The sequence below is a fragment of the Halichondria panicea genome, chromosome 7, assembly GCF_963675165.1.
Source record: "Halichondria panicea chromosome 7, odHalPani1.1, whole genome shotgun sequence".
NCBI lineage: Eukaryota > Metazoa > Porifera > Demospongiae > Suberitida > Halichondriidae > Halichondria > Halichondria panicea.
The window spans coordinates 3,677,603-3,701,559 of NC_087383.1; the positions used below are offsets into that span (position 1 = coordinate 3,677,603).

Sequence of the window (23,957 nt, forward strand, 5' to 3'; positions counted from 1 at the left end):
CTATTGTAACACTAGACAAGTCTGACCGGGAACGAAGCTAATTCAAACTTGGCAGACATATACATACTTTGAATTTATAATAGTGGAAATATTTTTAACATTAAAAAGAGGTATATTATTATGTTAGTATGCAGCAACATGGCTGAAACACAAGTTACACAACTGAACATGGGTAAAGATGATTGTTATTGTTTTTAACCAAGGGACTTTTTCAATCGATAGGAAAGAACGAGTGGAGGATCCTGCAGTGGGTGGAAAAAGAGTGGAGACTAAAATAGGGATTCAGAGTAGCACTATTGTACAGTTATTCTATGGTGTGTTATGCCTGAATACGTTTTGGACTATTATTATAGCTATATGGACATTGCTATACAGTTTTTACCTTTTTCAGCCAGTGTGAAATCCAGATGAATTTTAGAGTGTTGTCTTTATGCAGAGTTTGTCCATTGCACACGAGGTCCAACTGCATAGGGTCGTACATGTACTTCATACAATTATACGATGTGATGAGAACTGTTGCAACAAGCACTAGTCGCTAAGAGTACCGTTTCCAACTTCGCTATCATAATAAATATAAATATTGTATGCAGTACAGTATAGGCCTCGGGGCATGCAGAGAGCACTAGCCATAAATATTGAGGACAGAAACGTTGTACTATTATAGAAACTGGATGATACTACTGTAATTACAATAGAAATGCAGTAGCATAATTTATAGTGAAGACACAAGTGGATATGCACCAACAGAAGGACGTACATGCATGTATCACTACATTCCAGTGTACAACAAAAGTGAACTCACATCGTACAGCGCTGGCACACAAAGCTTCTGTAACAGGAACCTCTTTAAATGGTAGACAGTCACCCGAGAAGAACACCTCATGAACTTCCGAGACAAATCCTGCATCGACACACAGAAAGTGCACTATGAAAGAGACACGCCGTGTGCAGTATTTAATTCCTAAACAAGGTATCTGAAAACTACCAGAGCACAAGAGAAAACTCATAGTTATTCTGTAACTTTACCTGGAGCATATCTTTGTCAGTCACAGAACTGCAGGGAATACAAATCATACTCTTTTACTGTGTAGCGATTACCAGAAAATTATACAGTGCTGGTTGCATACTAATCGATAGTGCAAATTATACTACTGTAACAGAGGAAGCTCTATTATCCCGATTCTAGATTATCTGGCAAGACAAACGTTTCTACAGCCAGGCCAAAGTTCAACCAGTAATCAACAGACATGTCCATTAAATGCGCATGCGCAATTAAAATATGTTACCATGGAGATAGGCGTGTTGAATACAGAACTAGGCGTGGTTTATCCTCGCTTGTTAGAGGTGGCTTATAATATACTTACAATGTATCCAGTCTAGCTGACACTGAAACAAAGTGGGTCTGGGTAATCAAGGTTCTACTGTAAGCGTATATACATGTAGCAGTAATGAAACTACCTGTCTGGCTCAAACTTGAGGGAGATGAGATCATCGTCTCTACTGAAGTGAGTGTGAGAAAACTCTGTGGCACTGTCGAGGGGGTCTATCGGTGGGGGGCGAGCACCTGCACACAGATCATACAATAGCATATAACTGTTATTAAGTAAACAGCTACGTTGATTAGTAATATTCTAGTTTCATGACAATTCTAATCAAGAGGACCATTAGCCGTACTATCATAATGGAAGGAAGCTCTCCACTCATTAGGATAAAAGCACACGGCTTACTTGGATCAGACTCTCCCCTCTCAAGATAAAACTCTTCTCTCCTTTTCTGCTCACCTGCACAAACAAACCATTGTGATTTTGAGCTGATTGTTAACTCCCCCCCCCCCCCCCCCTTCAGACTTAGTGAGAAAGGAGACAGAGTGACTGAACAAAGTTAGCAGTAGATCAACAAACTTACTCTTGTATAATCCTGGAACCAACTTGTAGACTATGTCTTGCATGGTACGGTCAGGTCTGCATGTCGAGAATGTGTGATTGAGAATGGTAGATACCGTATAAGAAATCTTATCTCTCTTAGCTATGCTACACGTCTGATCTCCATACTACGCACATACTGGGCCACACCCACACACACTCTCGTCCCCACTCACCTGATGTTAAGCAGTGGCTGTGTCTCGTGTACTACCACGTTACAGGTGGGACAATCATTGTTACTCTGAAGGTGCTTCACTATACATGACTTGCAGACTGCAAACAAAATTCAAGAAAAACACATAGATAATTAAAGTTACTGTGTACATTTACAGTACAAATGCGTACAACAAGCACCTACGTGTACATGTAAGATACAGGCAATTCTTACAAAATTACATTGTTTTTGAGTTACAATTAATGCTGTGCATGAATTTTTATTATTGTGTGTCTCACAGGTGTGCAGGCACTCCGTGATGGTGGTGGCTTCAATGAGGTAGCCGGCACACAGGCTACAAGTGATGTGCTCATTAATGCCTCTCATACGCACGGTGTTCTGAACGGGAGAAAGAGGAAGTAACACCACTGATTTATCCGACGTACATGTGATTTAGTACATAGACAATTTAGTATGTAGACAGGTCTGTACGCAGCTTGGATGGCCAGGCAGATATATAACTTAAAGAGCCTACGTACGTATACGGTACATGTAGTGCAATCAGAATCATGGTGCATGCTACTATACTATAGCTGTGTGTACATTATGTATAATAATGATTGCTCTACAGTGAACATAGTTAGATCTATATGAATATAGTTGAACATAGTAATATCTATATGAGTCCTGGTAGCTATAGAGCTTTACCTGCATGACTTTCAATACTTATAGTACACTGATCGAAGTCGTTAGTATGTCACTTCACTTCGCTAGTATCAATCTATACTTTACTGATGTATATACGTCCTATAGAAGTCTATGAATGTACTTAGTATTTCAGTAAGACAGCATCTCCAATCTCTTTCTTCAGTTTTGCATGCAGCAAGTTATGATGGGCATCTTCAAGAATGGTATGCAATCAACTAACTCCACCCACCACAAACCTTTGTTGCCCACACCACATGCAGGTATGGCTAATCAATGGTTTACAAGTTTACAAGCACAAATTGAAAAGTAAATAAAAAATGGACAATTAATTTTGGTGACTAAGATCTCATAAAGTCCATGGCCCCTCGATTGATAACTGCTCCAACTCATTCACAGGCACAGGAAGCAGGGATTGCATAAACTCTGCAGAACACAGGGATACTTATTAAAACTATGTATTTGGTATGTGCAAACATTACCACGACACCACTATTGACAATTTTGTGTAATGTACGTGTAAACAAATTATTGACGGCTAGAATAGTACACAAACTACGTAAACACATCTTTCACAACGCTAATTGACAGTGTTGAGTTACCTCTGACTGGTCTTAGTGTGGACGTGTCCAGCGGCACCACGGGCTTCAGGAGGTCCTTGAGAACACCAAATTTCTTCTTACTCTGCAGACAGTGTATGTATAAGTAAGAACAGTGAGAGCATCACGCACGCAGACATGAATACAGACACGTTACATATGAATATTCCATGGGGCATCGCTATTACAGTACACACTACATGCAGCAAAAAACGCATGCATGTACACAATGTACAGCCATATGTCTTACCCTGAGAAAGGACATGCTGAGCAGTTTAGTGGGAGAGGGGCGGCATGAGGGATTAGGGTGCACACAATGATCTACCACCTGCACAAGGAAATATATATACAGCAGTTTATTGCACAAAAAATGTCACAGTAAGTTTGTACATAGTATTATACTTGAGTGCGAGTATTGAATGCTGCTTATAATTGTACAGTTGGTGAAAGATGACTTACTTTAGTGAAAGTATTAGAGAATCTTTTGGCAAGGAAGCCCTCGTCTCTCCTCATAAGCACTGGGGGGTGACCACGTAACTTTAACATCATTATCTGGAGGAGAATACACACAGGATGTATATATGCTCAAGTAAGCGATTCACAGGCCTCAACCGTCACTCAGTATAATGAAAGTAGGCACTAACGTTGCAGTACACTGTAGCTATAGAAAGTTTACAAACACATGTAAGGCAGAAAATCAAGCCAATACGTTCACCATAATGTACATGTAAGTACAATACACACACACCACACCTCAGTGACGGGTAGCCCAGCGAAGGGGGCCTCTCCAGTGCTCAGCTCCAAAGCAGCAATGCCTACACTGTATGTATCCGACTTGAATGAGTAGCCAGATAGGTCTTGTGCCAGCACCTCTGGAGCTAGCCAGCAGATGTTGTCCACCGTGTGAGGGAAATGACCGTGAAGGGACTGAGGGGATACATTGCATGTGTACACAGTACAGTGTAATACAGTGCTTTCAAACAGAATTCTCTACTTATAAGTATATCACATTGTCACACTTTGTCAAGGTAACAAGTATGTAATATGGTCTTTTCTGTTGTTGTTTTTATTACACAGTCACGCAGCCTTAAGGCAGAATTTGGTAAAGGGTTGTCGTGATATACAACACATGTAGCATGTGAATCCTTGTGTTGTATACAATACATATACAAGAAACTCGCTATCGGGGCTGTGCCCTCGGGCTTGTGCTTGTATGTACACCAACCTTATCTTACACTCAAAAACTAAGCTGAGCTCATACAATGCACAAATCTATATGAGTGGAGTACACGTATCAGCACAATTCTTACAATAGCAATCACATAATCATAGAGCCCCAAAACTAGTCTTACATGTAATTAAATGACAAACCCTACACTGTACCTTCATTCTAGATCCGTCCTTCATCATGGAGACGACACTCCGCAGCCCGGACAGTTTCACCTGGCCGTTCTCGTGGATCAGGAAGTGCTTTGCCCTCACACTCCTAATTGAAAAGCAGTGACCGAATATTAGAATTCACCAGTGGGACTTACCGGTGTACAAAGCCAAGACTGTGGAGGTACTGCAGTCCCAGCGCCACATCCTTGAGTATCACTGCCACCACTGACTCTTGGAACCCGTTCTTGAAGGGCTCAGCAGAGTGCATGATGTCAGCACATGAGCCTGGAACAAATAGACATATATTAACTATGGCATGTTACAGTAGAGTATTTTACTTGGTTGACCTAAAGATAAATCTACAGTAGGGTACACTAGTATCCTTTTTACTGTAATGGTCACCACTGAAGAAAGGATGCCTGCAATATATGAGACCCGGCAATAACAAAGGCCACCTCAACCAAAACAAAGTGTCCAATACAAGTATACATGTACAAGGTTCCACTCTTCACATGCAACAACTTATGTTGAAGTACATGGCATACAGTTCTAGTCACTCTGTACCTGGCATATATGCATCACTACTGAGTATTCACACAGTGCTCACCGTAATGCATGAGTGGTTGCACTGCCCAGAGGTGAGCGTCCACCACGAAGCTGATCAGGTAGCAGGCAATGTTCTGATGGTGGAGGAGTTGGGATATCTTGATCTCATGTTGGACCTCCCCTAGTTGCTGGAAGGACAGGGGCTCCAGATCTATGTGTCTTACCACTACAAAGTTTCGACTGGGTTTGTGCTGGGATATCAGGATGGACGCAGTGCCTGCACAACCAACTCCTGCACGTGTTGTGTGTGCGTGTGTGTGTGTGTGTGTGTGTGTGTGTGTGTGTGTGTGTGTGTGGGAGGTGGTAAATATGTGAGATTAGGGGGTGGGTGAGAGTCTGGTAACAGTACAGGGTGCTTCTTACATATACATTTTGCAACAACTTTATGTACCAGGACAAAATCAATACATGTAACTTACCTATTGACTGATAGACCTCATAGTCACCGTAGTGTGGAGTCAGCAGTGACCCCAGCAAACCCAGAGACTTGCGTCTGACTGGATCAGCCTGCAGGTAGAAATGAGGAAAGAGATTATGCTTAAAGAGTCAATTATGTACATTGGCAAGCAGGGGGAACACATGCCTACTATATTTGCTAAACCACTCTCAACCTCATCAGTCATATACACTTCACTGTTGCACACTATTTTCGAATCACACTACCTTGTTTACACGTATACAACTGTCTAACAACACACTTACATCTGTTTCACTCGAACTCATACTTGGGCAAGGGTCAGAGTGGGAGTACAAGAAGGAAGAGAGGTCTCTGGCTCCAGGGCCAGGGGAACTGGGGGTTGTGGGTACAGTCTCACTTGGAGCTACTCGTGCTCTGCCATGTAAACAGGGTAGCTAGTAGAAAACACAGAAATCACATCGAGTATAGTATAGTAATAACACTATGACAACAAACGGCTTACCATTCCAATTTTATATAGTGGACTGTACTGTGTTTAGCCTTTTTTCTATTTAGAGAGCAACAGAATAAACGGAGGTCAAGTTGGGCGGGGCATAGTAGTAGGCCACGCCCAACAAACTTTGCAGTAAAGAGGAGGGGCTCTCATTACTGCTAGCAGTGCTTTGTTAAATCATAGATTGATACTCTTCAATCTATGGTTAAATAAAAATAATTGAAATTGCACAACACACACAAACACACACATATGCACACACACTCATTGTCCTATTCTTCTGCTACACAAGCTTCATAGTGAGAGCTGATAGCATTCGTCACTGAGCAAAGAATGTGCTTTTTACAGGAGCTGTCGCAGTTCTTGTCAGCGGGGTAAGTCTTTGCATGAATGTTAAGATTGTACTTACTCAGAAGAGATGGTTCTGTCTCAAATCTAAAGGGGAGAAAAAACAGCATAAAATACAAGAAGAAAACAATCCGAATACACTTGGTGGTTTATACAACACAACGAAAATTGTCTGCTATACCGTACAGTTGTAAATTAGTCACTGCTATTTTGCTATGCACACACTGAAATTATATATAGTACCTGGAAACTAATGACGCCCATTGTACAGGGGAGAGGTCCTTGAGTCCATACTCGTCTTTTGTTGTATAGGACAGCTCAAACTTGGGCTTACTATTGGGGTCTTTGGAATACAACTCTGAAAAGAGAAGTGACTGTGATTTTTATTCATATACGGTATATCAGGGCCTTAAGGGTGTAAAGCAGATCATACATGCCATGCAACGAAAATTGCGCAAAAGAGTGTCCGGGATAATTAGAAGTGTCCGATAGATTAGAAGATATACAGTACCCAACTTTTCCCCAATAATAAAATTATATACCGGTACACAGTTAGCTATTCAGTCGCACACTGCTCTATTAAACTTAGCTAGCTCGCATGCAGCTGCTTGATTATTCCGGACACTTTGCATGCTCTATAAAAATCTGTTCCCCAGACAATTTTCATTTTTTGCTGTCCGAACATATACAGTATATAACTCACCATTGGCGTGTGTGACATTCAGGTGGTACTGTTCATAGCCCAGTAGCGTCTTTGTGTTAGTGTCCATGGTGAATATTCTGAACGAGGGGTTGATATGTCCGTAGGTGGTCACAGAGGGGGCAATCAGAACAGCACCATATACACCATCGGCATCTTGAACCTATACACGTGAAGAATGTATGGAAGATGGCTAACACATAACATTATATAGCACTTAGTCAAAATTGTTCAACTGCATCCAGCAACTAGTTTTCATTCGCAATTCTACAAATATATAAGGGCGTACAAAGGAGAAGCTACAAAGGAGAAGCTTCACCATTATACGTCTTTGGTTAATTGAACTTCACACGTTTCCTTACCAGTTCAAATTGGTCGGTGTGGGTATGACCAAATAGGTGTCCAACAACAGTGTCACTGAATTGCTTGGCGATGCTGAGATAGAACTCTCCATACTCAGCGTGACTGGAAGGGTCCCCAGGTGGTATGTGAGCTATCAAAAGTACCTGCATGTGTGCATGTAATTCATTAGTTGAGCTGCCGCAAGACCCTCTAAATATGTGACACCCTCGAGCTTAAGTAATTTTCTGCCCTCTAAAAGCTGTGTTTTTTACTGTCATGTCCTAAATGGAGGTAGCCTCGATTCTAGCCCACTGGAAAATACATGTTTTTAAGCAGCTATAAATCGAGGCAAGTAGACTGAGTAGCCGGGACCCTCTAAATAAGCGACACCAGGTCTTCAACATAATTGCTCAACCTCTAAAAGAAGCGACTTCTGGCTTTGTAATTATAAAAAAAAGTGTCGCCTAATTAGAGGGTCCTACGGTAGGTAATTTGTTTACTGTATCACTATACCTACACATTTTTGACGATCATAATTATTTTTTGATTTTCGAGGCAAATACTGTTTGAGCTTTAGGTAAATCTGCAAAACCCCCAAAAATAATACGCCTCGTTAATTTGACACTAATTATGGTATTTATGCATGGTTATAATTATATAGCAAGTAGTCAGTTACCTTGTCTCCTTGTTTTTCTGCTAGCGAAAGTTGTTTTTTAATCCAAATCAGCTGGTTCTTGTAGTGGTCATTCTCGGCATTCAAAAATGAGTAAAAGTTGGGAGTGTAGCTGCATAGTAGTAAGTATCAGTCATTCACTGTATTATTAACTAGCTCCAGTGCACTATCATGAATATACCCATAGTCAGAGTTAAAGGAAATCAGTCTGAGATTGTCCATGATCCTGATATTGTAGTAGCCACCTTCTACTATCGTGTCTAAAGCGTCTTGTGGAAAATCAGCCCACTTTTGCCATTTGTACGCAAGATCTCGATTTAGAGCCTGCAAGTCAAATTGCATGGGCAACTGCATGAGCAATAACAAAAAACTACATACAGTTGAAACATTATTATATATAGGCATGTCTACAGAATAAATATACGACTGGTCAACCTGAAACTCGAGCATTGTTCCGAGATACTCACTCTCCGGCCACGATTCTATAAATAACAATGTAAATTAGGTCATCATGCAGTATCATGCACAGTCATGCGTTCATGCACCACATACCATGATTTCCGATTGCTGGGTAGATTGTCATTGACGGAAGTTTCTCCGCCAGGTAGTCAACAACAAACTGTGTGGCATCAAGTTGGGTGGTCCATGTCTCATTCCACACATCGTGAGGTGCATTATCCCCTGCACGTAAAAATGTACCGTATTACTGAGCGAAAAACAATTGCCAATCAGCCATGTTAGCTAAAAAAAGTTAACAGTTTGTGATTAACTTTTTTGTGAGCAGGAAAAAATTAATAGTGATGTCATACAAGTATTTTACAATATATTTTTGCGAAGCCAATAAACTTTGCGAGAGTTTAAATGGTATACTGCACGGCGTGTCTAGCTCTAACCTGTATATATAACGAAGTCTGGCTGTGGGTCTAGCTTTTGAAGTGTTTCAGCAAGAAGGTCCAAAGTCGGCATGGGAAGATCACATTTGAATTCCCCGTAGTGACCGGCTTTGCCCTGTACATTTGTATACAGAGGAAAAACTTCAAGAATCAAAAGAGCATGCAGAAATAAACAGTACACACCGTTCCATTGTACCAGTGTCGGCAGCAGAGGTAGAGTCCACAATCATAAGGTGACCCCTATATATTGAGCAAAACAATTCACAGTAACATGAATAAAGATAGAGGATCGCTTTATTACCTCGCCATACTGCTGATCCAAATGGAGGTCAGCTAGTTGCAAAAATCTAAGGACACCATTCTCTCCTGAGATTTTCTTTTTCATTTGTGCTGTTCTGTTGGTATTTATCATTTGTGGTACCTGAACTGGTTTGCTTTTCAGCTGATCGAGATCAAAAGTATATTGTTTTCGCTGTGAAGCATCGTAATCATGAGCTTTTGAGACATTAATCGTCCGTTTTAGCTCATTGAAAACATCTCTTATGTGTGGTTTTAAATGTACCAGCGATTCATCGATGCTTGCTTCTGTAAATTTTTTGCAATATTTGAACTCTTGGCAGATGATGCGAGGGTCAATCAGGATGTTGGACATAACATAAAGAACCTGGAAGTGAAATAATTCCTGGTTATTGGAAATTACGAATGAAGTCAACTAAAATGTATAAACATTTCAAGCAATGTATAATAGTGAAAGTTCAACCGATTGACTGATTACACTCTGTAGAGTAGTTTCTTGCAGGAGAATTTAATACTTGAACAACTAGTGTTCAAGCTGGCGCTGTGCTAATGCCTCTCGCCATGATTTGCTTTCGCTCAAAAGTATAGAAGAGAAAGTATAGAAGAGGAAAAAGTGTATAAAATAATCTGTCTAAAACTGACTTGCAATTGTATAATTATGGTATCATTGTTGTGTTTTGTGGCTGCTTATACCAGGACCTCAAGGATCTAGGAAGCAACAAAGAAGAAGATTTTGTTTTCAATTAATTATAAGCGGAAGTGCATAATTATTTCATAAAGTTAGCTTATCTATATAAAGTCACTGAGAAGAAAAGACTTATTACATGCATTGTTGTATTATGTGGCTTTAATACCAGGACCTCAAGAAAGAAGAAAATTGGATCTGTAGTTCATGCAGTGTATAATTATAATATTTAAGAAGAAAAGACTTGTGTACATGCATATTGTTATCTATAGTAGTGTTTTGTGGCTTACCAGGCCCTCAAGAAAAATATGATTCTGCCAGGAGGATCTGGATCTGGGGAATGAGCGCGCATGCGCATTACATCCATAGGAATAATTAAAGGGTGTGTCCAAAGAGATCAATTTCACAAATGGCTACTGCTAGCTAGCTGTTTTAACAGGTATTTTCTGAGTCTTGTAGCTAACAAAAAGCTAGCGCTTTAGTGCAAGGCTAACTCATATGTTGAATAGAAAGTTTGTGCGGACAGATGATGCTATGAAAGATTCTGAAGAGACTGCAACAGCCAATGTGAGTCAAACTAGCCATAACTCGAGAAAGAAGCTTTAGTTTGCTAATCCACGAATCAAAATCCAAGAGAACGTGGCTAGAAGCCTATAGAAGCTGTTAGTTTTCGTCGCATTGCAACCGTTGAGCAGTTACAGCTGGAACAGACACACAGACACACACACACACACACACACACACAGTCAGCTTTACCGTATCCCTCGTGCGGCTACGCCTCGAGGCATAATGAAAGCACAATAATAATGACTGATTAATGTGCAATATTCGATCAAAGATTTGATTACAATGAGGTGCTAGCCAGAGAGACAATGGAGCACTCACTACTGGTCCATATGAGTAGATGAATCCTGGACAAGTGTACTCCCCTCCACGGGGGATAACCTCTACACAGATGCCGTGGATGATGGGGTAGATTGTGTCTAAGGTGAGGTTCGACTCTACTGCTTGTTGGAATAGTTCAGCTGCATCCTGCGTAAAGATTTATAGTATGTGTGAAGATACGGCTATAGAATCTATAGCAATGCAGCTGCTTTCTTGAGTTAAGTATAGACGTAATCATAATATTATAGCTATACTATTAATGATAGTCTACTATTAAACTTTACTAGATGCTCAATCAGTTCACTGAATGTAACAGTAACCGAACAGTTCAGTATTGTTAGCACATCTACAGACAAAACGAGTAGCTAGATATCGAATCGCTTACCAAACAAAGTGCACAGAGACCATCATCTTGAATTGCGCTTATGTTATCAGCATGTTCCTCACCAAACACAGGCAAGGCTGAACTGAAAGGGAGAAAGGATCCAAAAAGAACCAAAAGAACTGTCACCGGTCCATACTGCATGCTAACGTCACTGACTCAGCACTCAGCTAGCTCTGCATGGAGTACAAGTAGTATGTGAAAGGAATTCACTGACACTTGAATATTATTATTGGGTACCAGTGACCAGGGGAAATCCCTAGGGCGACACACCCACTTGACCTTCTGAAGCCAAAAACTAACTTCTCACAGTGCTAGTGCAGTAGACAGAGTCTCTTGTCTGGCGTTCCAGTCTCATCCAGCAAGTATAATGAGCAGTACAGGTGCAGGTGTACCAGCCACAATGAAGGCTCTGGTAAAGTCAGAGGAGGGGGTGTCTTATGAGTACAAAGAGGTGCCTGTACCTGCTCCAGTTGGGGATGAGCTGCTAGTGAAGGTGAGGAAGGTTGCCCTCTGTGGATCGGATATCAGCCTCTATCAGTGGAACACTGGTGAGGAGAGTTTGAGGTGTTTTGCAGGTATAGCTAGATTGATCGTTCACTTTATAGGCGGTTTTTCTAGTTTTTGCTCATAGAGCTAGAGCTAGAGCCAGCTATGTTCGTTCATTTTGCTCTAGTTGTATCCCTACACGGCAAATGTAATTTATGCATCTAAAGTCATGCAGTTTGCTTATTATCATGTAGTTGCTCAAACAATTGCTAACGTTCCCTTCACTCCTGGTCATGAAATGGTGGGAGAGGTGAGTCGTATCTACAGGCCTTGTTCAATTTGCAACTTACTGTACGTTGTCAACTATACATTGCAGCTGTTGCTTGCAGCAGATTTCTTTTTATTGGCTTGCGTCATTAATTATTTTGTTGTTAGTCACCTGCATCCGATGAAATAGGGTGTTTCCCCTTGTATTTACCAAGCCGCTCAACTTGTATGATGCTTGTAGCATATAGGCTTGTAAATAAATTACAGAAACAATAGCTGAACTACATGTGTAATAAATATTACACTAATAATTGTACGATTCATTGAACCTCTCATCAATTCATACAGATAGTGTGTATGGGTCCAGAGGTTCCTCCTGAGTACAGTATCGGCAGGCGCGTGTGTGTGGAGAACCACTTCTACTGTGGCCACTGCTACCAGTGCACTCATGGTAGGCTGTTATTTGACGTCACTCTTTCATCTAGTTTTCTCTGAGCATATGATAATGGGCAATGGCGTTCATGTCTGCTGATAGCAGTATCTTCTTTTCCCTGCAGATCAAAGGCACATTTGCCAAAACATGGACCAGTTTGGGCATGGAAAAGGAACAATCTATGGAGGATGCTCTGAGTACACAATCATCCCAGCCAAGTATGCCTACTTGCTGACCACAGACTTGACCGACTCACAAGCTGCCTTGTTGGAACGTAAGCTGCATGTCTGCATCAGTATCTACAATGAATTTAGTGTTAGTGCATGGGGATATAGTAATTAATAGCTACCTTGCTGATTATATAAATAGACTATACGTATAGTTGCATGGGATTTGAAAATGTTCTATTCAGCATGTGGTGTGGCTCATCAAGCACTGGAATCCATTGACCCTAAAGGAGATGATATTCTTATTCAAGGTACGTTCTTGAATGAACCATAATTATTATGTTACAAATCACTGAATTTCCCCCTTTCTCCCTCTCTCTCTCAGGGTGTGGACCGGTTGGTCTGTTAGCTGTTGGTCTGGCAAAAGCTATGGGAGCTACTAAAATGTAAGCTGTGTTTTAAGCAAGGGACCGCCACATAAGATCGTGTAGTGTCTATATAATTATTACGTTTTCCTTGCAGTCTTGCAGCAGATATTGTTGAATCAAGGTTGGAAATGGCCGTAAAAGCTGGAGCTAATGTCATCATCAACTGCAAAAAAGAAAATCTAAAAGAACGAGGTACATAAAGCTTTTGCGAAATAAAATTAACCTTGTCATTTAATATTGTTCTGTGAAGTTCTTCAAGAGACAGATAATAACGGTGTGGGGAGGCTACTCGAGGCTACAGGGTCTGCTGTGATGGTCAATCAGTGCTTTTCTCTATTAAGGTACGTAGAAAAATTGACACTACTATTCTAAATAATGATGTCATGATAATTATCTGTTTGTAGGAAAGGTGGCTCTGTGGTACTAGTTGGACTGCCAAAGGTATTTGTCTACGCTCTACTTCGCTACGTAGTTACAGTGTCATCTGTACACTGCATTACTACAATGTTTTGCGAGCTAAGCATCAAACATATGATATAATTTATCAATTTGCATCTGTATAATTATTTGACTAGCAAAACATTGATTGTAGTAATACGGTGTTAATAGCACCATGCAGGAATATGTACTCCTGATAGCACCCTTGCATGGGTATATACCAACAGGGCTATGGACACTTTGCTTTAACCATTATATTGAGAGACCTGGTTGTTATAAAATGACCTTGACCATACTACACACAATATTGCAGGCTCCAATCCACATCGAGCGTCCGTTGGAAGATCTTGTGTTCCGGTCCATTACTCTCAAGACTGTTCACGGACGGAAGATCTTTCACACTTGGAGGGAGATTGAGCGCATTGTCTCGAAAGGCCTGTACGTACAGGCAATACCATTGTACTTATATGTAACGTGCGTGCACTAGTTCAATCTTTGATTAATAGTAGCCTATATAGGAATATGGCTTATTGGTTTATGCCGCCTATTTAAGCTACTGATTGTTGATAACGTACCGTTGTGCTAGAAATAATATATGCGAGTATAAAATTATGTGTTGGTCAATTTTAAGGCTCTGAAAACATTATTTGATGCGATTAACTTATTTCCTCGTTCAAGCGCTGCGATTTAAAAAATGTACAAACCTCAAATTAATTGTACATTATGTGCATGAGTCCAAATAATGTACACAATTAATTTTTGTAGGATATTGACGGATCCATTGGTGACTCATGATATCCCAATGAGCAAGTATGAAGAGGTTAGTTCATACATCCCAAGACACTTATCCTAAGAGTTGTGGTTATTGTAGACACTTACATTTAAGACTTGTGGACACTTGCACAATTACGCATTTATTCATTTTCTTCATCATTATGTACATGTACATGCAGGCGTTCAAAGTGCTCATGAGTGGTGAAGGATGCAAGATTTGTATGACTCCGGGACAGTAACAGCTAGCTATAGCACTGGACCACGTTCCATGTTTTGTAGGGATTTGTGCACTTTCAAGTAAAGTTGACGTACCATACTAGTCATTATGATGGCATAATTATACCGTATAGCGCGACATTTTCGAGGTGCTTAATTTTCGCTGATTTCGTGGGTTAGCAATCCTACACAAAAATTAAGTCTACGAAAATTGTTTTTTTAATTAGAATTATCTGCTATAACGTGCAAAGATTAAAGGTGTGGCTTTCGGTAAGCAGTCATTCCACGAACATTGTGCAATGAAATGCTTTTAGAGGCCTTACCACGTGCCTCGAAAATTTCGCACTATACAGTAACCTCTCCATTAGAACATAGAAAAGTATTAAGATATCATTATTACCATGGTTATGTGTGATCGCTGTGACCAAAAATGACTTACCTTCACATTTTGAAAATGCAGCCTGCAATACCAATTTGTAGAAATCAAAATTAATAATTAATTATTAGTATCAAAAGAAAGCTCTTACGGATGGATATTTGGGGTGAACTCCCTGTATCGCTGTAAACATTTATGATTTGTATGCTTACTGCATGTATACAAAATACGTGATAGCAGCCCTAAATATATCCACCTATAAGAGCTTTCTTTTGATATAGATCGTACCCATGAAAATTTTGGCAGCATTATTTTACCAATAGCTTGGCATGTGAAATACCGATGCGTGGGATCCCAGTTTAAATTTTCGCTAACTGAAACGCAAAATTTTGCACGTTATGAAATTTCTAATGGCGGGTAATTTTCGTGAGTTAAAAATATTCGTTAGTTTCGTGGGAATCTAAACGAAATTTTAACTCACGAATACCACCGTTTTTGAGTTTAACGAATTTTTTACCCCACGGAAATTACACGCTATACGGTATACGGTAGTCTGAGTCAGCAATGAGCCCCACCCACCCACCCTTCTAATTGCTAGAACTGTTTAACTTGGCAATGCATGGATAGGACGAGAGAAGGTATGACACGCGTGCCTCGATTTAGCAATTAGCCTCTGCATAACTTTTAGCGTGGGTGGATAATCGAGGCATAATAATTAGTACGCCCACGCTCAATGTTATTGCAGACGCTAATTGCTAAATTGAGGCACGCATGTTATGTAGATCTCTGGCTATGTCACACTGCATGCCACTCTGCCCATTAATAATGTCACAGTGGCTATATGACCTTGATCTCATGCAGAGATCAAAGGAAACAATACATGCATATACCTGGTACTCTCAATATAAATATATGGGTGGGCAGTGTCTTAATTTTATAAGTTCATGAGATGTTTACCAATTACTATTATATATAGTGCATGGAGCAGTTTACATAAAACAAGTAAGTTTTAATTAGTATATGCTGAATGATGATTTCATCCAATTTTCACAATCAATATACTAATAGTTTATATCATATCCTATTTAGATTGTATGGTATAATAATTATATAATCATAGCATATAATTCTACCTCATATAATTTTAGGCCCTAATTATCTGTGATGATTTCGGAGTTCACTCTGTTTGACCTTGTAGTCTAGTAAGATATTTCTTCCAGTTCTTTCTTAGTTTAGTGTTGAAACAGAGCAGCGTAATTGGATAGGATGCTCCGTGTAGGCTGTCAACACAAGCAAATGTCATCCTGCGCAAAATAAGCCCAGTTTCCTAGGTAGTCTTCCACTCCTGCTAGCTGTAGCAACTCATAAATTGCAGTGCTCAGAAGAAAACCTATGCCTACATTGCATGAGATCAAAAATAACATCACTATAATACCACAAGACTAAGAAAAAGGAGAGGCTGCGAAAGAGGCTAGTGTGGATCGTCTCTGTACAGCCTGCAGAACATGGAGCTTAATGGTGCCTTAATTGGGTCTATTTAATTATTGGATTCTCAGTTATGAGCGCACGTGATAACACCTGACGGTGGATGGCGCGCGTCCAACCTCCTCATGGGACTGGCCAGGTAATCATGTCTTCATTGTGTACTGTGGTTCAGGGAAAAGGGTGTGGTTTCCTGTGTGGTCACAGTAGCTACAGCATACCAGCAAGACAGTGCGTGACGTTACAGGCTATAACTACATTCCAAACATTTTGGGACGAGTCATTGACAGTCACCTGGCCAGTTCCTTTCCCAAATAAGGGGCGTGGTTTCCAGTCTAGTTTATCACCACATGTGTAAACACAAGTAATGTGTTTTGTAACAATATATGCATGTGTTTTGTGTACATTGGTTTGGCATATTAGGAACTGTTGATCAAGACTTTCTGTCATGTGCATGCCAAGCATGTGTTAATTGACCTCTAGATTAACTTGATTAGCACAGATCTCACAATCTTGACAGTATAGAGAGATCTATAACAACAATGTCAGGACAAGTAGATCTACACCCCCCACCCAGAGCTGGGCCCTCTAAGAAGGTGGTGATAGTAGGAGGTGGTCTGGCAGGTCTAGCAGCAGCTCACACACTCTCATCTACTCTCAAGAATGTCAACTTAGACATCAAGTTGTTGGAAGCCAAGCCATACCCTGGCGGAAGAGTCAAGTCGGTGCCGATACAAGACGGAAAATACTTTGCTGAAATTGGAGCATACTTTTTGTATTACTTTAATGAAGCTACTAGCTTTACTGATTTCTTAGAGAGCCGACAATTGGCATCCAACAAGACTGCTGAATCCCATAACGAGATCTTCACTGATACCGGAATTCCAAACATCCATTTTTTGAGCAATGGGGAGTTAATTCAGTTCTCATCAGCCAAACACTATGAAAAGATGTTTGCAGACGTTTTTGATGAATTGGGTGAATGCTATGACAGAGAAGATTGGAATTATGTGATTCGAAAAGAGTGGCCTAAAAAGAACAAGAAGTGGCAACGGTCTGATTTTTCCCTAGATGAGTATTTGGAAACACGATATTTTGAAGCCGTTGAAGCCTCTGCTCCAATGCAGCTGCCAACTGGTTGCACTCCTAGGCATATCTACAATCGAATGACAATCTACGAGAGATTCATGAATGGAACAGACCTTGCCAACCTTGATGTGAGCAGTATTGGGGAATCTTTTGACCCTGATTGTGAGTACCTACAACGTGCAAACTATTCCGAGATAGTGTCAGCGATTTCAAAAGAGCTACCACCCGATACTCTTCAGTGCTCCAACGTAGTCAAGGCGATTAATTGGACTGAAAAAGCTGCTAATAGTGAGAGTATCCCACCCATTACAGTTCACTGTGAAAATGGCCAGGCTTATGATGCTCACCATGTGATAATAACCACATCATTAGGAGTGCTGAAATTATGGGCTAGTATCAATGAAACTTTTAGTCCCTCTCTCCCGGCAGACAAACTGGAAGCCATATCAAAACTAGGTATGGGTGAAGGATGCAGTGTTTTTTACGAGTTCTCGGCTCCTCTGATTGACAAAGAACATCAAGTTATTGAACTATTTTGGCTGGAAGAAGAGTTGCAGTATCTTTCCAAATATCCGTGGGCCCAGTCACTCGATGCATTCATCAGGCAAAAAGACTCAAACGTATACGGTACATGGTTTGCTGCTGACAAAGCTAGAGGAATTGAGGCTGCCACAAATCAGGAGAGAATCGATGGAATCAGCTTGGTACTCGAGAAATTCTTGAAAAAACGAATTTGCCCCACAAGAGTAATCATTGGCGCCTGGACTAGTGACCCGCATGTGCTGGGTGTGTATTCTTATTGTGCTAAAGGTAGTGATGAAATGGACCGTGTCGCCCTCTCTGAGCCGGTTGATGGTTCGAGCTCGATGCAGCTGCTCTTTGCAGGGGAGGCCACTCATGTATCGTTGTTTGGAACAACCAATGGTGCATTCGAAACAGGAGTGAGGGAAGCAAAACGATTACTAGAACATTACAGTATATAGATTGATGCTTACTATACATTTGTTATGCATGCATGCATATAAATTTATTGCGTGTTGATGTACAAGGAATTGAATGCTATAAGCTATGCGCTTAGATGTAGGTTACAGGAATATCTCATGATGGGAAGTAGTTATTCCCAATTAGATATTTACGGGAAATAAAACATTCTAAGGAATGATTATGTTTATACAGGATACAATGTTAGTATTCTAGCCATTAATACAAGTAATGATCTTATCATCTACCACTTTTAATTTGGTATAGGTGAAAATAAAAAGCACAGGTATGATCAATTTGAAACTGTTTCTATATATTGTAATGTTCTAGCAACCGTTTAGCTTCCCTCACTCCAGATTCGAATGCGCCATTAGTTGTTCCATACATTGATACATGCGTAGCCTCCCCTGCAAAGAGCAGCTGCATCGAGCTCGAACCATCAACCGGCTCAGAGAGGGCGACACGGTCCATTTCATCACTACCTTTAGCACAATAAGAATACACACCCAGCACATGAGGGTCACTAGTCCAGGCGCCAATGATTACTCTTGTGGGGCAAATTCGTTTTTTCAAGAACTTCTCGAGTACCAAGCTGATTCCTTCGATTCTCTCCTGATTTGTGGCAGCCTCAATTCCTCTAGCCTTGTCAGCAGCAAACCATGTGCCGTATACGTTTGAGTCTCTTTGTCTAATCATTACATCGAGTGACTGAGCCCATGGATATTTGGAAAGATACTGCAACTCTTCTTCCAGCCAAAATAGTTCAATAACTCGATGTTCTTTGTCAATCAGAGGAGCCGAGAACTCGTAAAAAACACTGCATCCTTCGCCCATACCTAGTTTTGATATGGCTTCCAGCTTGTCTGCCGGGAGAGAGGGACTAAATGTTTCATTGATACAAGCCCATAATTTCAGCACTCCTAATGACGTGGTTACTATCACATGGTGAGCATCATAAACCTGGCCATTTTCACAGTGAACTGTAATGGGAGGGATATCACTCTCACTATTAGCAGCTTTGTCAGTCCAGTTGATCGCCTTGACTACGTTGGAGCACTGAAGAGTATCGGGTGGTAGCTCTTTAGAAATGGCCGATACTATCTCGGAATAGTTTGCACGTTGTAGGTACTCACAATCAGGGTCTAAGTAATCTCCATAAGCGCTCGCATCAAGGTTGGCAAGGTCTGTTCCATTCATGAATCTCTCGTAGATAATCATTCGATTGTAGATATGCCTAGGAGTGCAACCAGTTGGCAGCTGCATTGGAGCAGAGGCTTCAACAGCTTCAAAATATCGAGCTTCTAAATACTCTTCAGGCGGGAGATACGTCCTGTTCGTTTTAGGCCACTCTTTTCGAATCACATAATTCCAATCTTTCTTGTCATAGCATTGGCACAATTCCTCCACAAGTTCCGCAAACATTGTTTCATAGTGTTTGGCTGATGAGAACTGAATTTCTTCGCCATTGCTCAAAAAATGGATGTTTGGAATTCCAGTATCAGTAAATATTTCATTATGGGATTCAGCAGTCTTGTTGGATGCCAATTGTCGGCTCTCCAAGAAATCAGTAAAATTAGTAGCTTTGTTAAAGTAATACAAAAAACACGCTCCAATTTCAGCGAAGTATTTTCCGTCTTGTATCGGCACCGACTTGGCTCTTCCGCCAGGGTATGGCTTGGCTTCCAACAACTTGATGTCTAAGTTGATATTCTTGAGAGTAGATGAGAGTGTGTGAGCTGCTGCTAGACCTGCCAGACCACCTCCTACTATCACCACCTTCTTGGAGGGCCCAGCTCTGGGTAGGGAATGAAGCTGTCCTGACATTACACTGGCTATAAGGCTATAAGGCTGTAAGTAATAAAAATGGCTTGGTTGGAGCTTAAGAACTGTGTCACTCACTAAACCACTGTACTGTATATGGCTTTTAGGTCAGGAATGACAGAGGAAGCCAATGTAATTCAAGCCATGCAGGTACTCATGCAGCCATGCATTTCATGCTTCCAAGAAAATAGACACATGCATGCAGTAAGTGATCTTAATTAGCTGAGAATTTATATGTATCAAAGGAAATTTCTTTGAAAAGAAAATGCATGACACAATACATGCATTTCCTGTGTTAGAGCTAGAGTCTATACTAAAATTAATTAAGAGTGCTGACATCTACATTTTTTTGAGCTGGATTTTCTTTGACTCATTCATGCAACTGTGAACCACGTTCACAGTGTCAGTGGTTCATGTCGGTTAACATGTCGGTTCATGTCGGTTAACACACTTGAAAAGAATAATATTCATAGCAGTGTTACATAATGCAGCAGAACAATTCCCAGATAAGTTTGCAACCCGACGTCCCTGGCGGGACGGTCGAGCCACGCCCAACTAGTATCTATAGTGAATACATACAATTAATATAATGTCAATCGTAAATTTAAAAGTACAATTCTCGATTATTTAATTGCTAAAGTAATTTCAGCCAAAACAGTCCTGCTAGATGAATAGGAGTGAACGACAACTATACAGTGCCGAGAATAGCAAGAATGCAAAAGTCACACTTATCTCTTTCATAATTATAGATTGAAATTTATTATACACAAGAACTCAAGAAAATGGATTCTCTATACTATAGTGACTACGACAATGATAGTACCACTCAAGAGTTTCCATATTGGCAACCACTCGTAGCTATTGAGATTATCCTTAACTTTGCAGTAATACTCCCCTCAACACTATTTTGGAATCTCACTGTCTTCACAGCATTAATCAGGAGCAAACTCAGCAACAAGCCTCTAACAGTGCTCTACAGTTCTTTGCTATTGATGCTTTGTATGGACAAAATTGTAGTAGCTATCACTACGACAGCAGCTTCACCAAACGTGCTCAGATATTGCATATGCAACATTCTAGCTGCTGCATTTATCATTGCTTGTGATACATTCTTCATTACTTTTTCTGTACTGCTAATCACTTGTCAGAGCTTGATACAGCTACAAATTATAAGAGGAAAGAAACAATGGAACAACTATAGATTGATAACCCCTTGCATTGGAGTAAGTTTTCTGACTGGAATGTTCTGGTTTACACTGCTACTTAACGTTTTGCCAGTATCATCAAATCCTTGCCAGTCGTCATGCCCACAGAATAATACATTAACGACTTCAAGTGGAACCGAAAACATATTCGCAGGAGCCTTTTACGTGTCTACACTCTTTCCTGCTTCTGTCACAGTCATTGTAACATCAGTTTGGTCAGTGCAGTTATTCAGGAAGATGTCTATCCCGCAAAAAATCCAAAATTACAGTAACTTGAACAAGAAGCTTCTGCTATTGCCTATTTTGATGGTCTTTCTGATATCATGCAATGGACTAATTGGTTATCTGGTGGGTGTAGTACTTTCAGAAGTGTTAAGACTCGCCGGAGTGGAAGATTACCTTGGAAACTGGGACTATTTCATACGCAGGATGACATTTAATTTAGTCAGCTTTGTACACGGAGTGTCCTATCCAATCACACTTCTCTATTTCAACACCAACCTAAGAATGAAGTGGAAGAAACAGTACACCAGGAGGTCAAACAGAGTGGACTTGGAAACTACTACAGTGACTTGACAATCAATTTTATATAGTAGATCTAACTGATGTAATGCATGCGCATGGCTTTGTGAAAAACTTTGCACTATTAACTCTGAAAAAGCCAAAAGTATAATCACAGGAGCCGGAATTTTGGAGTCAGGCTATATATAGACTAGCTCATTATCATCAGTTAGTTTGGTTATAGATTGAATAGGGAGAGGGATTGGAAACGGAAGTGGCGTCACGTGACATTTTACTGCAGCATGGCGCCAGAGAGCCTTTGATGTCAATCCGTGTTTACAGTTGCTCAACACGCAGGAAACAATGTTTCATGAATTATGATCACTACAAGATATTCAGAGCCCCCCACTAAAATGTCATTCTCATGCCCCCTAATGGTGAACATCAGTTGGAAAAGAAAAAAATACATTTTTGACTTTTGTGAAAAGAGCTAGAGGTACAAAACACGCTATGAGATCTTTATGTACCTATAGATGCTTCTAATATAGCTAAAACTGTGCAACTCATCGGTGTACTGTGTCCCATATGCATGTGCATGGTCTCAAGTGACAGTTGGAAGTGCAAGTTTTAGTACAAATGTAGTATAATCTAGCACACAAGTCAAGGTATATATGTACTAGATTTTACCAACGTTATAGATACACAGCCTCAATTAAACCCCGGCGTAACACGGATATAATTCGAGATAACTTCCGTTTCCAATCCCTCTCCCTATTCAATCTATGGTGGTTTGGTACAACCATTAGACAATTTAATCAATCCCGGCAACAAAAAGGCAAAGAACCAATAGACAGAACAAAAAACTTGTCACTTTCGCTGAATATATATACAGTAACAATAACTATATAATTATACAGTGTAGAAAACAGCGAGAATGTATATTGAGTTACGTGAATGCACATCAACGGACGTGATTCATTCATGCATATCAAGGCAATTAGGAATTCAACTAACTCAAGAGAAATGGATTCTCTACACTAGCATGACTACATTGTGCAGTGCACTCCTAGGCCATATTGGCAACCATCGTTACTGATAGCTAATTGCATGTACATAATTAGCTAATGCATGTATAGTTACCATATTGGTTATTTTCGAGGTTTTCGAGAGGATTGACCTTGAACCTCGAACATTTAGTGCCTCGAAAACATGATTGGTTTACTTCCGGTTGAAAGACCTCTCAACAGTAGGATTCAGTTGTGGTCCTTTGAATCACTATCTCGTTTACGAATCTTTATTTATGAAAATTATTTTTAGTGCCTCGATCGAAAATAACCTGCTACCGTATAGCGGGTAATTTTCGTGGGGTAAAATCCTTCATTATTTTCGTGGGCAAGCTGACCTCCACAACATTTTAACATAGGCGTGGCTTACCGGAACGTAGGAATACAGTGCAGGCAACGAGACTTAACGAAATTTTTACTCATGAAAACCACTGTTTTTCGAGTTCAACAAATTTTTTACCCCACGAAAATTACCCGTTATACGGTATAACAGCTGGTTAATTTTTGAGATTTTTGAGAATTGACTGGGCCAGAAAAACAAATTTAGTGCCTCGAAAATTGGTTTTTATCTTGAACCTCTCTACTATATAGATTGCTAACTCACGGAAACAGTGAAAATTACGCCCCTTGAAAATTTCGCGCTATACAGTGTACTAAAAAACAAAAATTCCATACAATTTCGACTTATAACAGCATAATTATAATTATGTACATGTAAAATAGTGGCAAACGACAGCACTGTTT

The 23,957-nt window shown here is 40.3% G+C and overlaps 6 protein-coding genes across 6 annotated transcripts; 2 read left to right on the forward strand and 4 right to left on the reverse strand.

Moving 5' to 3' along the window:
• Positions 1-58: 58 nt before the first annotated feature.
• Positions 59-2,978, reverse strand: LOC135338753 (polycomb group RING finger protein 1-like). Its single transcript, XM_064534833.1, has 10 exons — positions 2,785-2,978; positions 2,376-2,475; positions 2,099-2,195; positions 1,906-1,961; positions 1,728-1,781; positions 1,459-1,564; positions 1,027-1,054; positions 803-901; positions 383-463; positions 59-242 (listed from the first exon to the last, which is right to left on the reverse strand). Exons 1-10 carry the CDS (start codon positions 2,788-2,790, stop codon positions 195-197), a joined length of 675 nt encoding a protein of 224 aa, XP_064390903.1. The 5' UTR covers positions 2,791-2,978; the 3' UTR covers positions 59-194.
• Positions 2,979-3,021: 43 nt separating this feature from the next.
• Positions 3,022-6,422, reverse strand: LOC135338750 (STE20-related kinase adapter protein alpha-like). The gene is made up of 11 exons (XM_064534830.1): positions 6,287-6,422; positions 6,069-6,218; positions 5,786-5,873; positions 5,368-5,598; positions 4,916-5,045; positions 4,764-4,866; positions 4,134-4,307; positions 3,840-3,932; positions 3,631-3,708; positions 3,384-3,465; positions 3,022-3,207 (listed from the first exon to the last, which is right to left on the reverse strand). Exons 1-11 carry the CDS (start codon positions 6,287-6,289, stop codon positions 3,131-3,133), a joined length of 1,209 nt encoding a protein of 402 aa, XP_064390900.1. The 5' UTR covers positions 6,290-6,422; the 3' UTR covers positions 3,022-3,130.
• A 23-nt stretch (positions 6,423-6,445) lies between these two features.
• On the reverse strand, positions 6,446-11,738 carry LOC135338749 (sphingomyelin phosphodiesterase A-like). Its single transcript, XM_064534829.1, has 13 exons — positions 11,486-11,738; positions 11,101-11,247; positions 9,535-9,897; positions 9,417-9,473; positions 9,234-9,348; positions 8,893-9,021; positions 8,776-8,822; positions 8,522-8,664; positions 8,344-8,452; positions 7,688-7,831; positions 7,329-7,488; positions 6,869-6,983; positions 6,446-6,712 (listed from the first exon to the last, which is right to left on the reverse strand). Exons 1-13 carry the CDS (start codon positions 11,624-11,626, stop codon positions 6,550-6,552), a joined length of 1,833 nt encoding a protein of 610 aa, XP_064390899.1. The 5' UTR covers positions 11,627-11,738; the 3' UTR covers positions 6,446-6,549.
• A 1-nt stretch (position 11,739) lies between these two features.
• LOC135338752 (L-threonine 3-dehydrogenase-like) lies at positions 11,740-14,794 on the forward strand. Its single transcript, XM_064534832.1, has 12 exons — positions 11,740-12,033; positions 12,226-12,281; positions 12,587-12,689; positions 12,796-12,945; positions 13,084-13,149; positions 13,224-13,284; positions 13,361-13,458; positions 13,517-13,607; positions 13,671-13,707; positions 14,018-14,142; positions 14,470-14,524; positions 14,658-14,794. The coding sequence occupies exons 1-12, from the start codon at positions 11,853-11,855 to the stop codon at positions 14,715-14,717; spliced, it is 1,083 nt and encodes a 360-aa protein (XP_064390902.1). The 5' UTR covers positions 11,740-11,852; the 3' UTR covers positions 14,718-14,794.
• Positions 14,795-16,212: 1,418 nt separating this feature from the next.
• On the forward strand, positions 16,213-18,687 carry LOC135339089 (peroxisomal N(1)-acetyl-spermine/spermidine oxidase-like). Its single transcript, XM_064535208.1, has one exon. It carries the CDS (start codon positions 17,095-17,097, stop codon positions 18,622-18,624), a length of 1,530 nt encoding a protein of 509 aa, XP_064391278.1. The 5' UTR covers positions 16,213-17,094; the 3' UTR covers positions 18,625-18,687.
• Positions 18,688-18,859: 172 nt separating this feature from the next.
• Positions 18,860-20,791, reverse strand: LOC135339090 (peroxisomal N(1)-acetyl-spermine/spermidine oxidase-like). The gene has a single exon (XM_064535209.1). The coding sequence runs from the start codon at positions 20,444-20,446 to the stop codon at positions 18,932-18,934; it is 1,515 nt and encodes a 504-aa protein (XP_064391279.1). The 5' UTR covers positions 20,447-20,791; the 3' UTR covers positions 18,860-18,931.
• Between the last annotated feature and the right edge of the window lie 3,166 nt (positions 20,792-23,957).

Bases quoted from the DNA above. Each gene is read 5' to 3' on its own strand.
- LOC135338750 (XM_064534830.1), bottom strand. The intron at 5,599-5,785 runs GTAAGTTACATG...CAACACGTGCAG, and splicing joins TGAGGTCTATCAGTCAATAG to GAGTTGGTTGTGCAGGCACT. The intron at 4,308-4,763 runs GTACAGTGTAGG...GTATCCCCTCAG, and splicing joins AGGACGGATCTAGAATGAAG to TCCCTTCACGGTCATTTCCC.
- LOC135339089 (XM_064535208.1), top strand. From the start codon at position 17,095: ATGTCAGGACAAGTAGATCTACACCCCCCACCCAGAGCTGGGCCCTCT.
- LOC135338749 (XM_064534829.1), bottom strand. From the start codon at position 11,626: ATGCAGTATGGACCGGTGACAGTTCTTTTGGTTCTTTTTGGATCCTTT. The intron at 11,248-11,485 runs GTAAGCGATTCG...ATCTTTACGCAG, and splicing joins GTCTCTGTGCACTTTGTTTG to GATGCAGCTGAACTATTCCA. The intron at 8,665-8,775 runs GTTGACCAGTCG...TTTGACTTGCAG, and splicing joins GAACAATGCTCGAGTTTCAG to GCTCTAAATCGAGATCTTGC.
- LOC135338753 (XM_064534833.1), bottom strand. The intron at 2,196-2,375 runs GTGAGACACACA...TTTTGTTTGCAG, and splicing joins CACGGAGTGCCTGCACACCT to TCTGCAAGTCATGTATAGTG. The intron at 1,565-1,727 runs GTAAGCCGTGTG...ATCTGTGTGCAG, and splicing joins GAGGGGAGAGTCTGATCCAA to GTGCTCGCCCCCCACCGATA.
- LOC135339090 (XM_064535209.1), bottom strand. From the start codon at position 20,446: ATGTCAGGACAGCTTCATTCCCTACCCAGAGCTGGGCCCTCCAAGAAG.
- LOC135338752 (XM_064534832.1), top strand. From the start codon at position 11,853: ATGAGCAGTACAGGTGCAGGTGTACCAGCCACAATGAAGGCTCTGGTA. The intron at 12,034-12,225 runs GTGAGGAGAGTT...ATTATCATGTAG, and splicing joins CCTCTATCAGTGGAACACTG to TTGCTCAAACAATTGCTAAC. The intron at 13,150-13,223 runs GTACGTTCTTGA...TCTCTCTCTCAG, and splicing joins AGATGATATTCTTATTCAAG to GGTGTGGACCGGTTGGTCTG.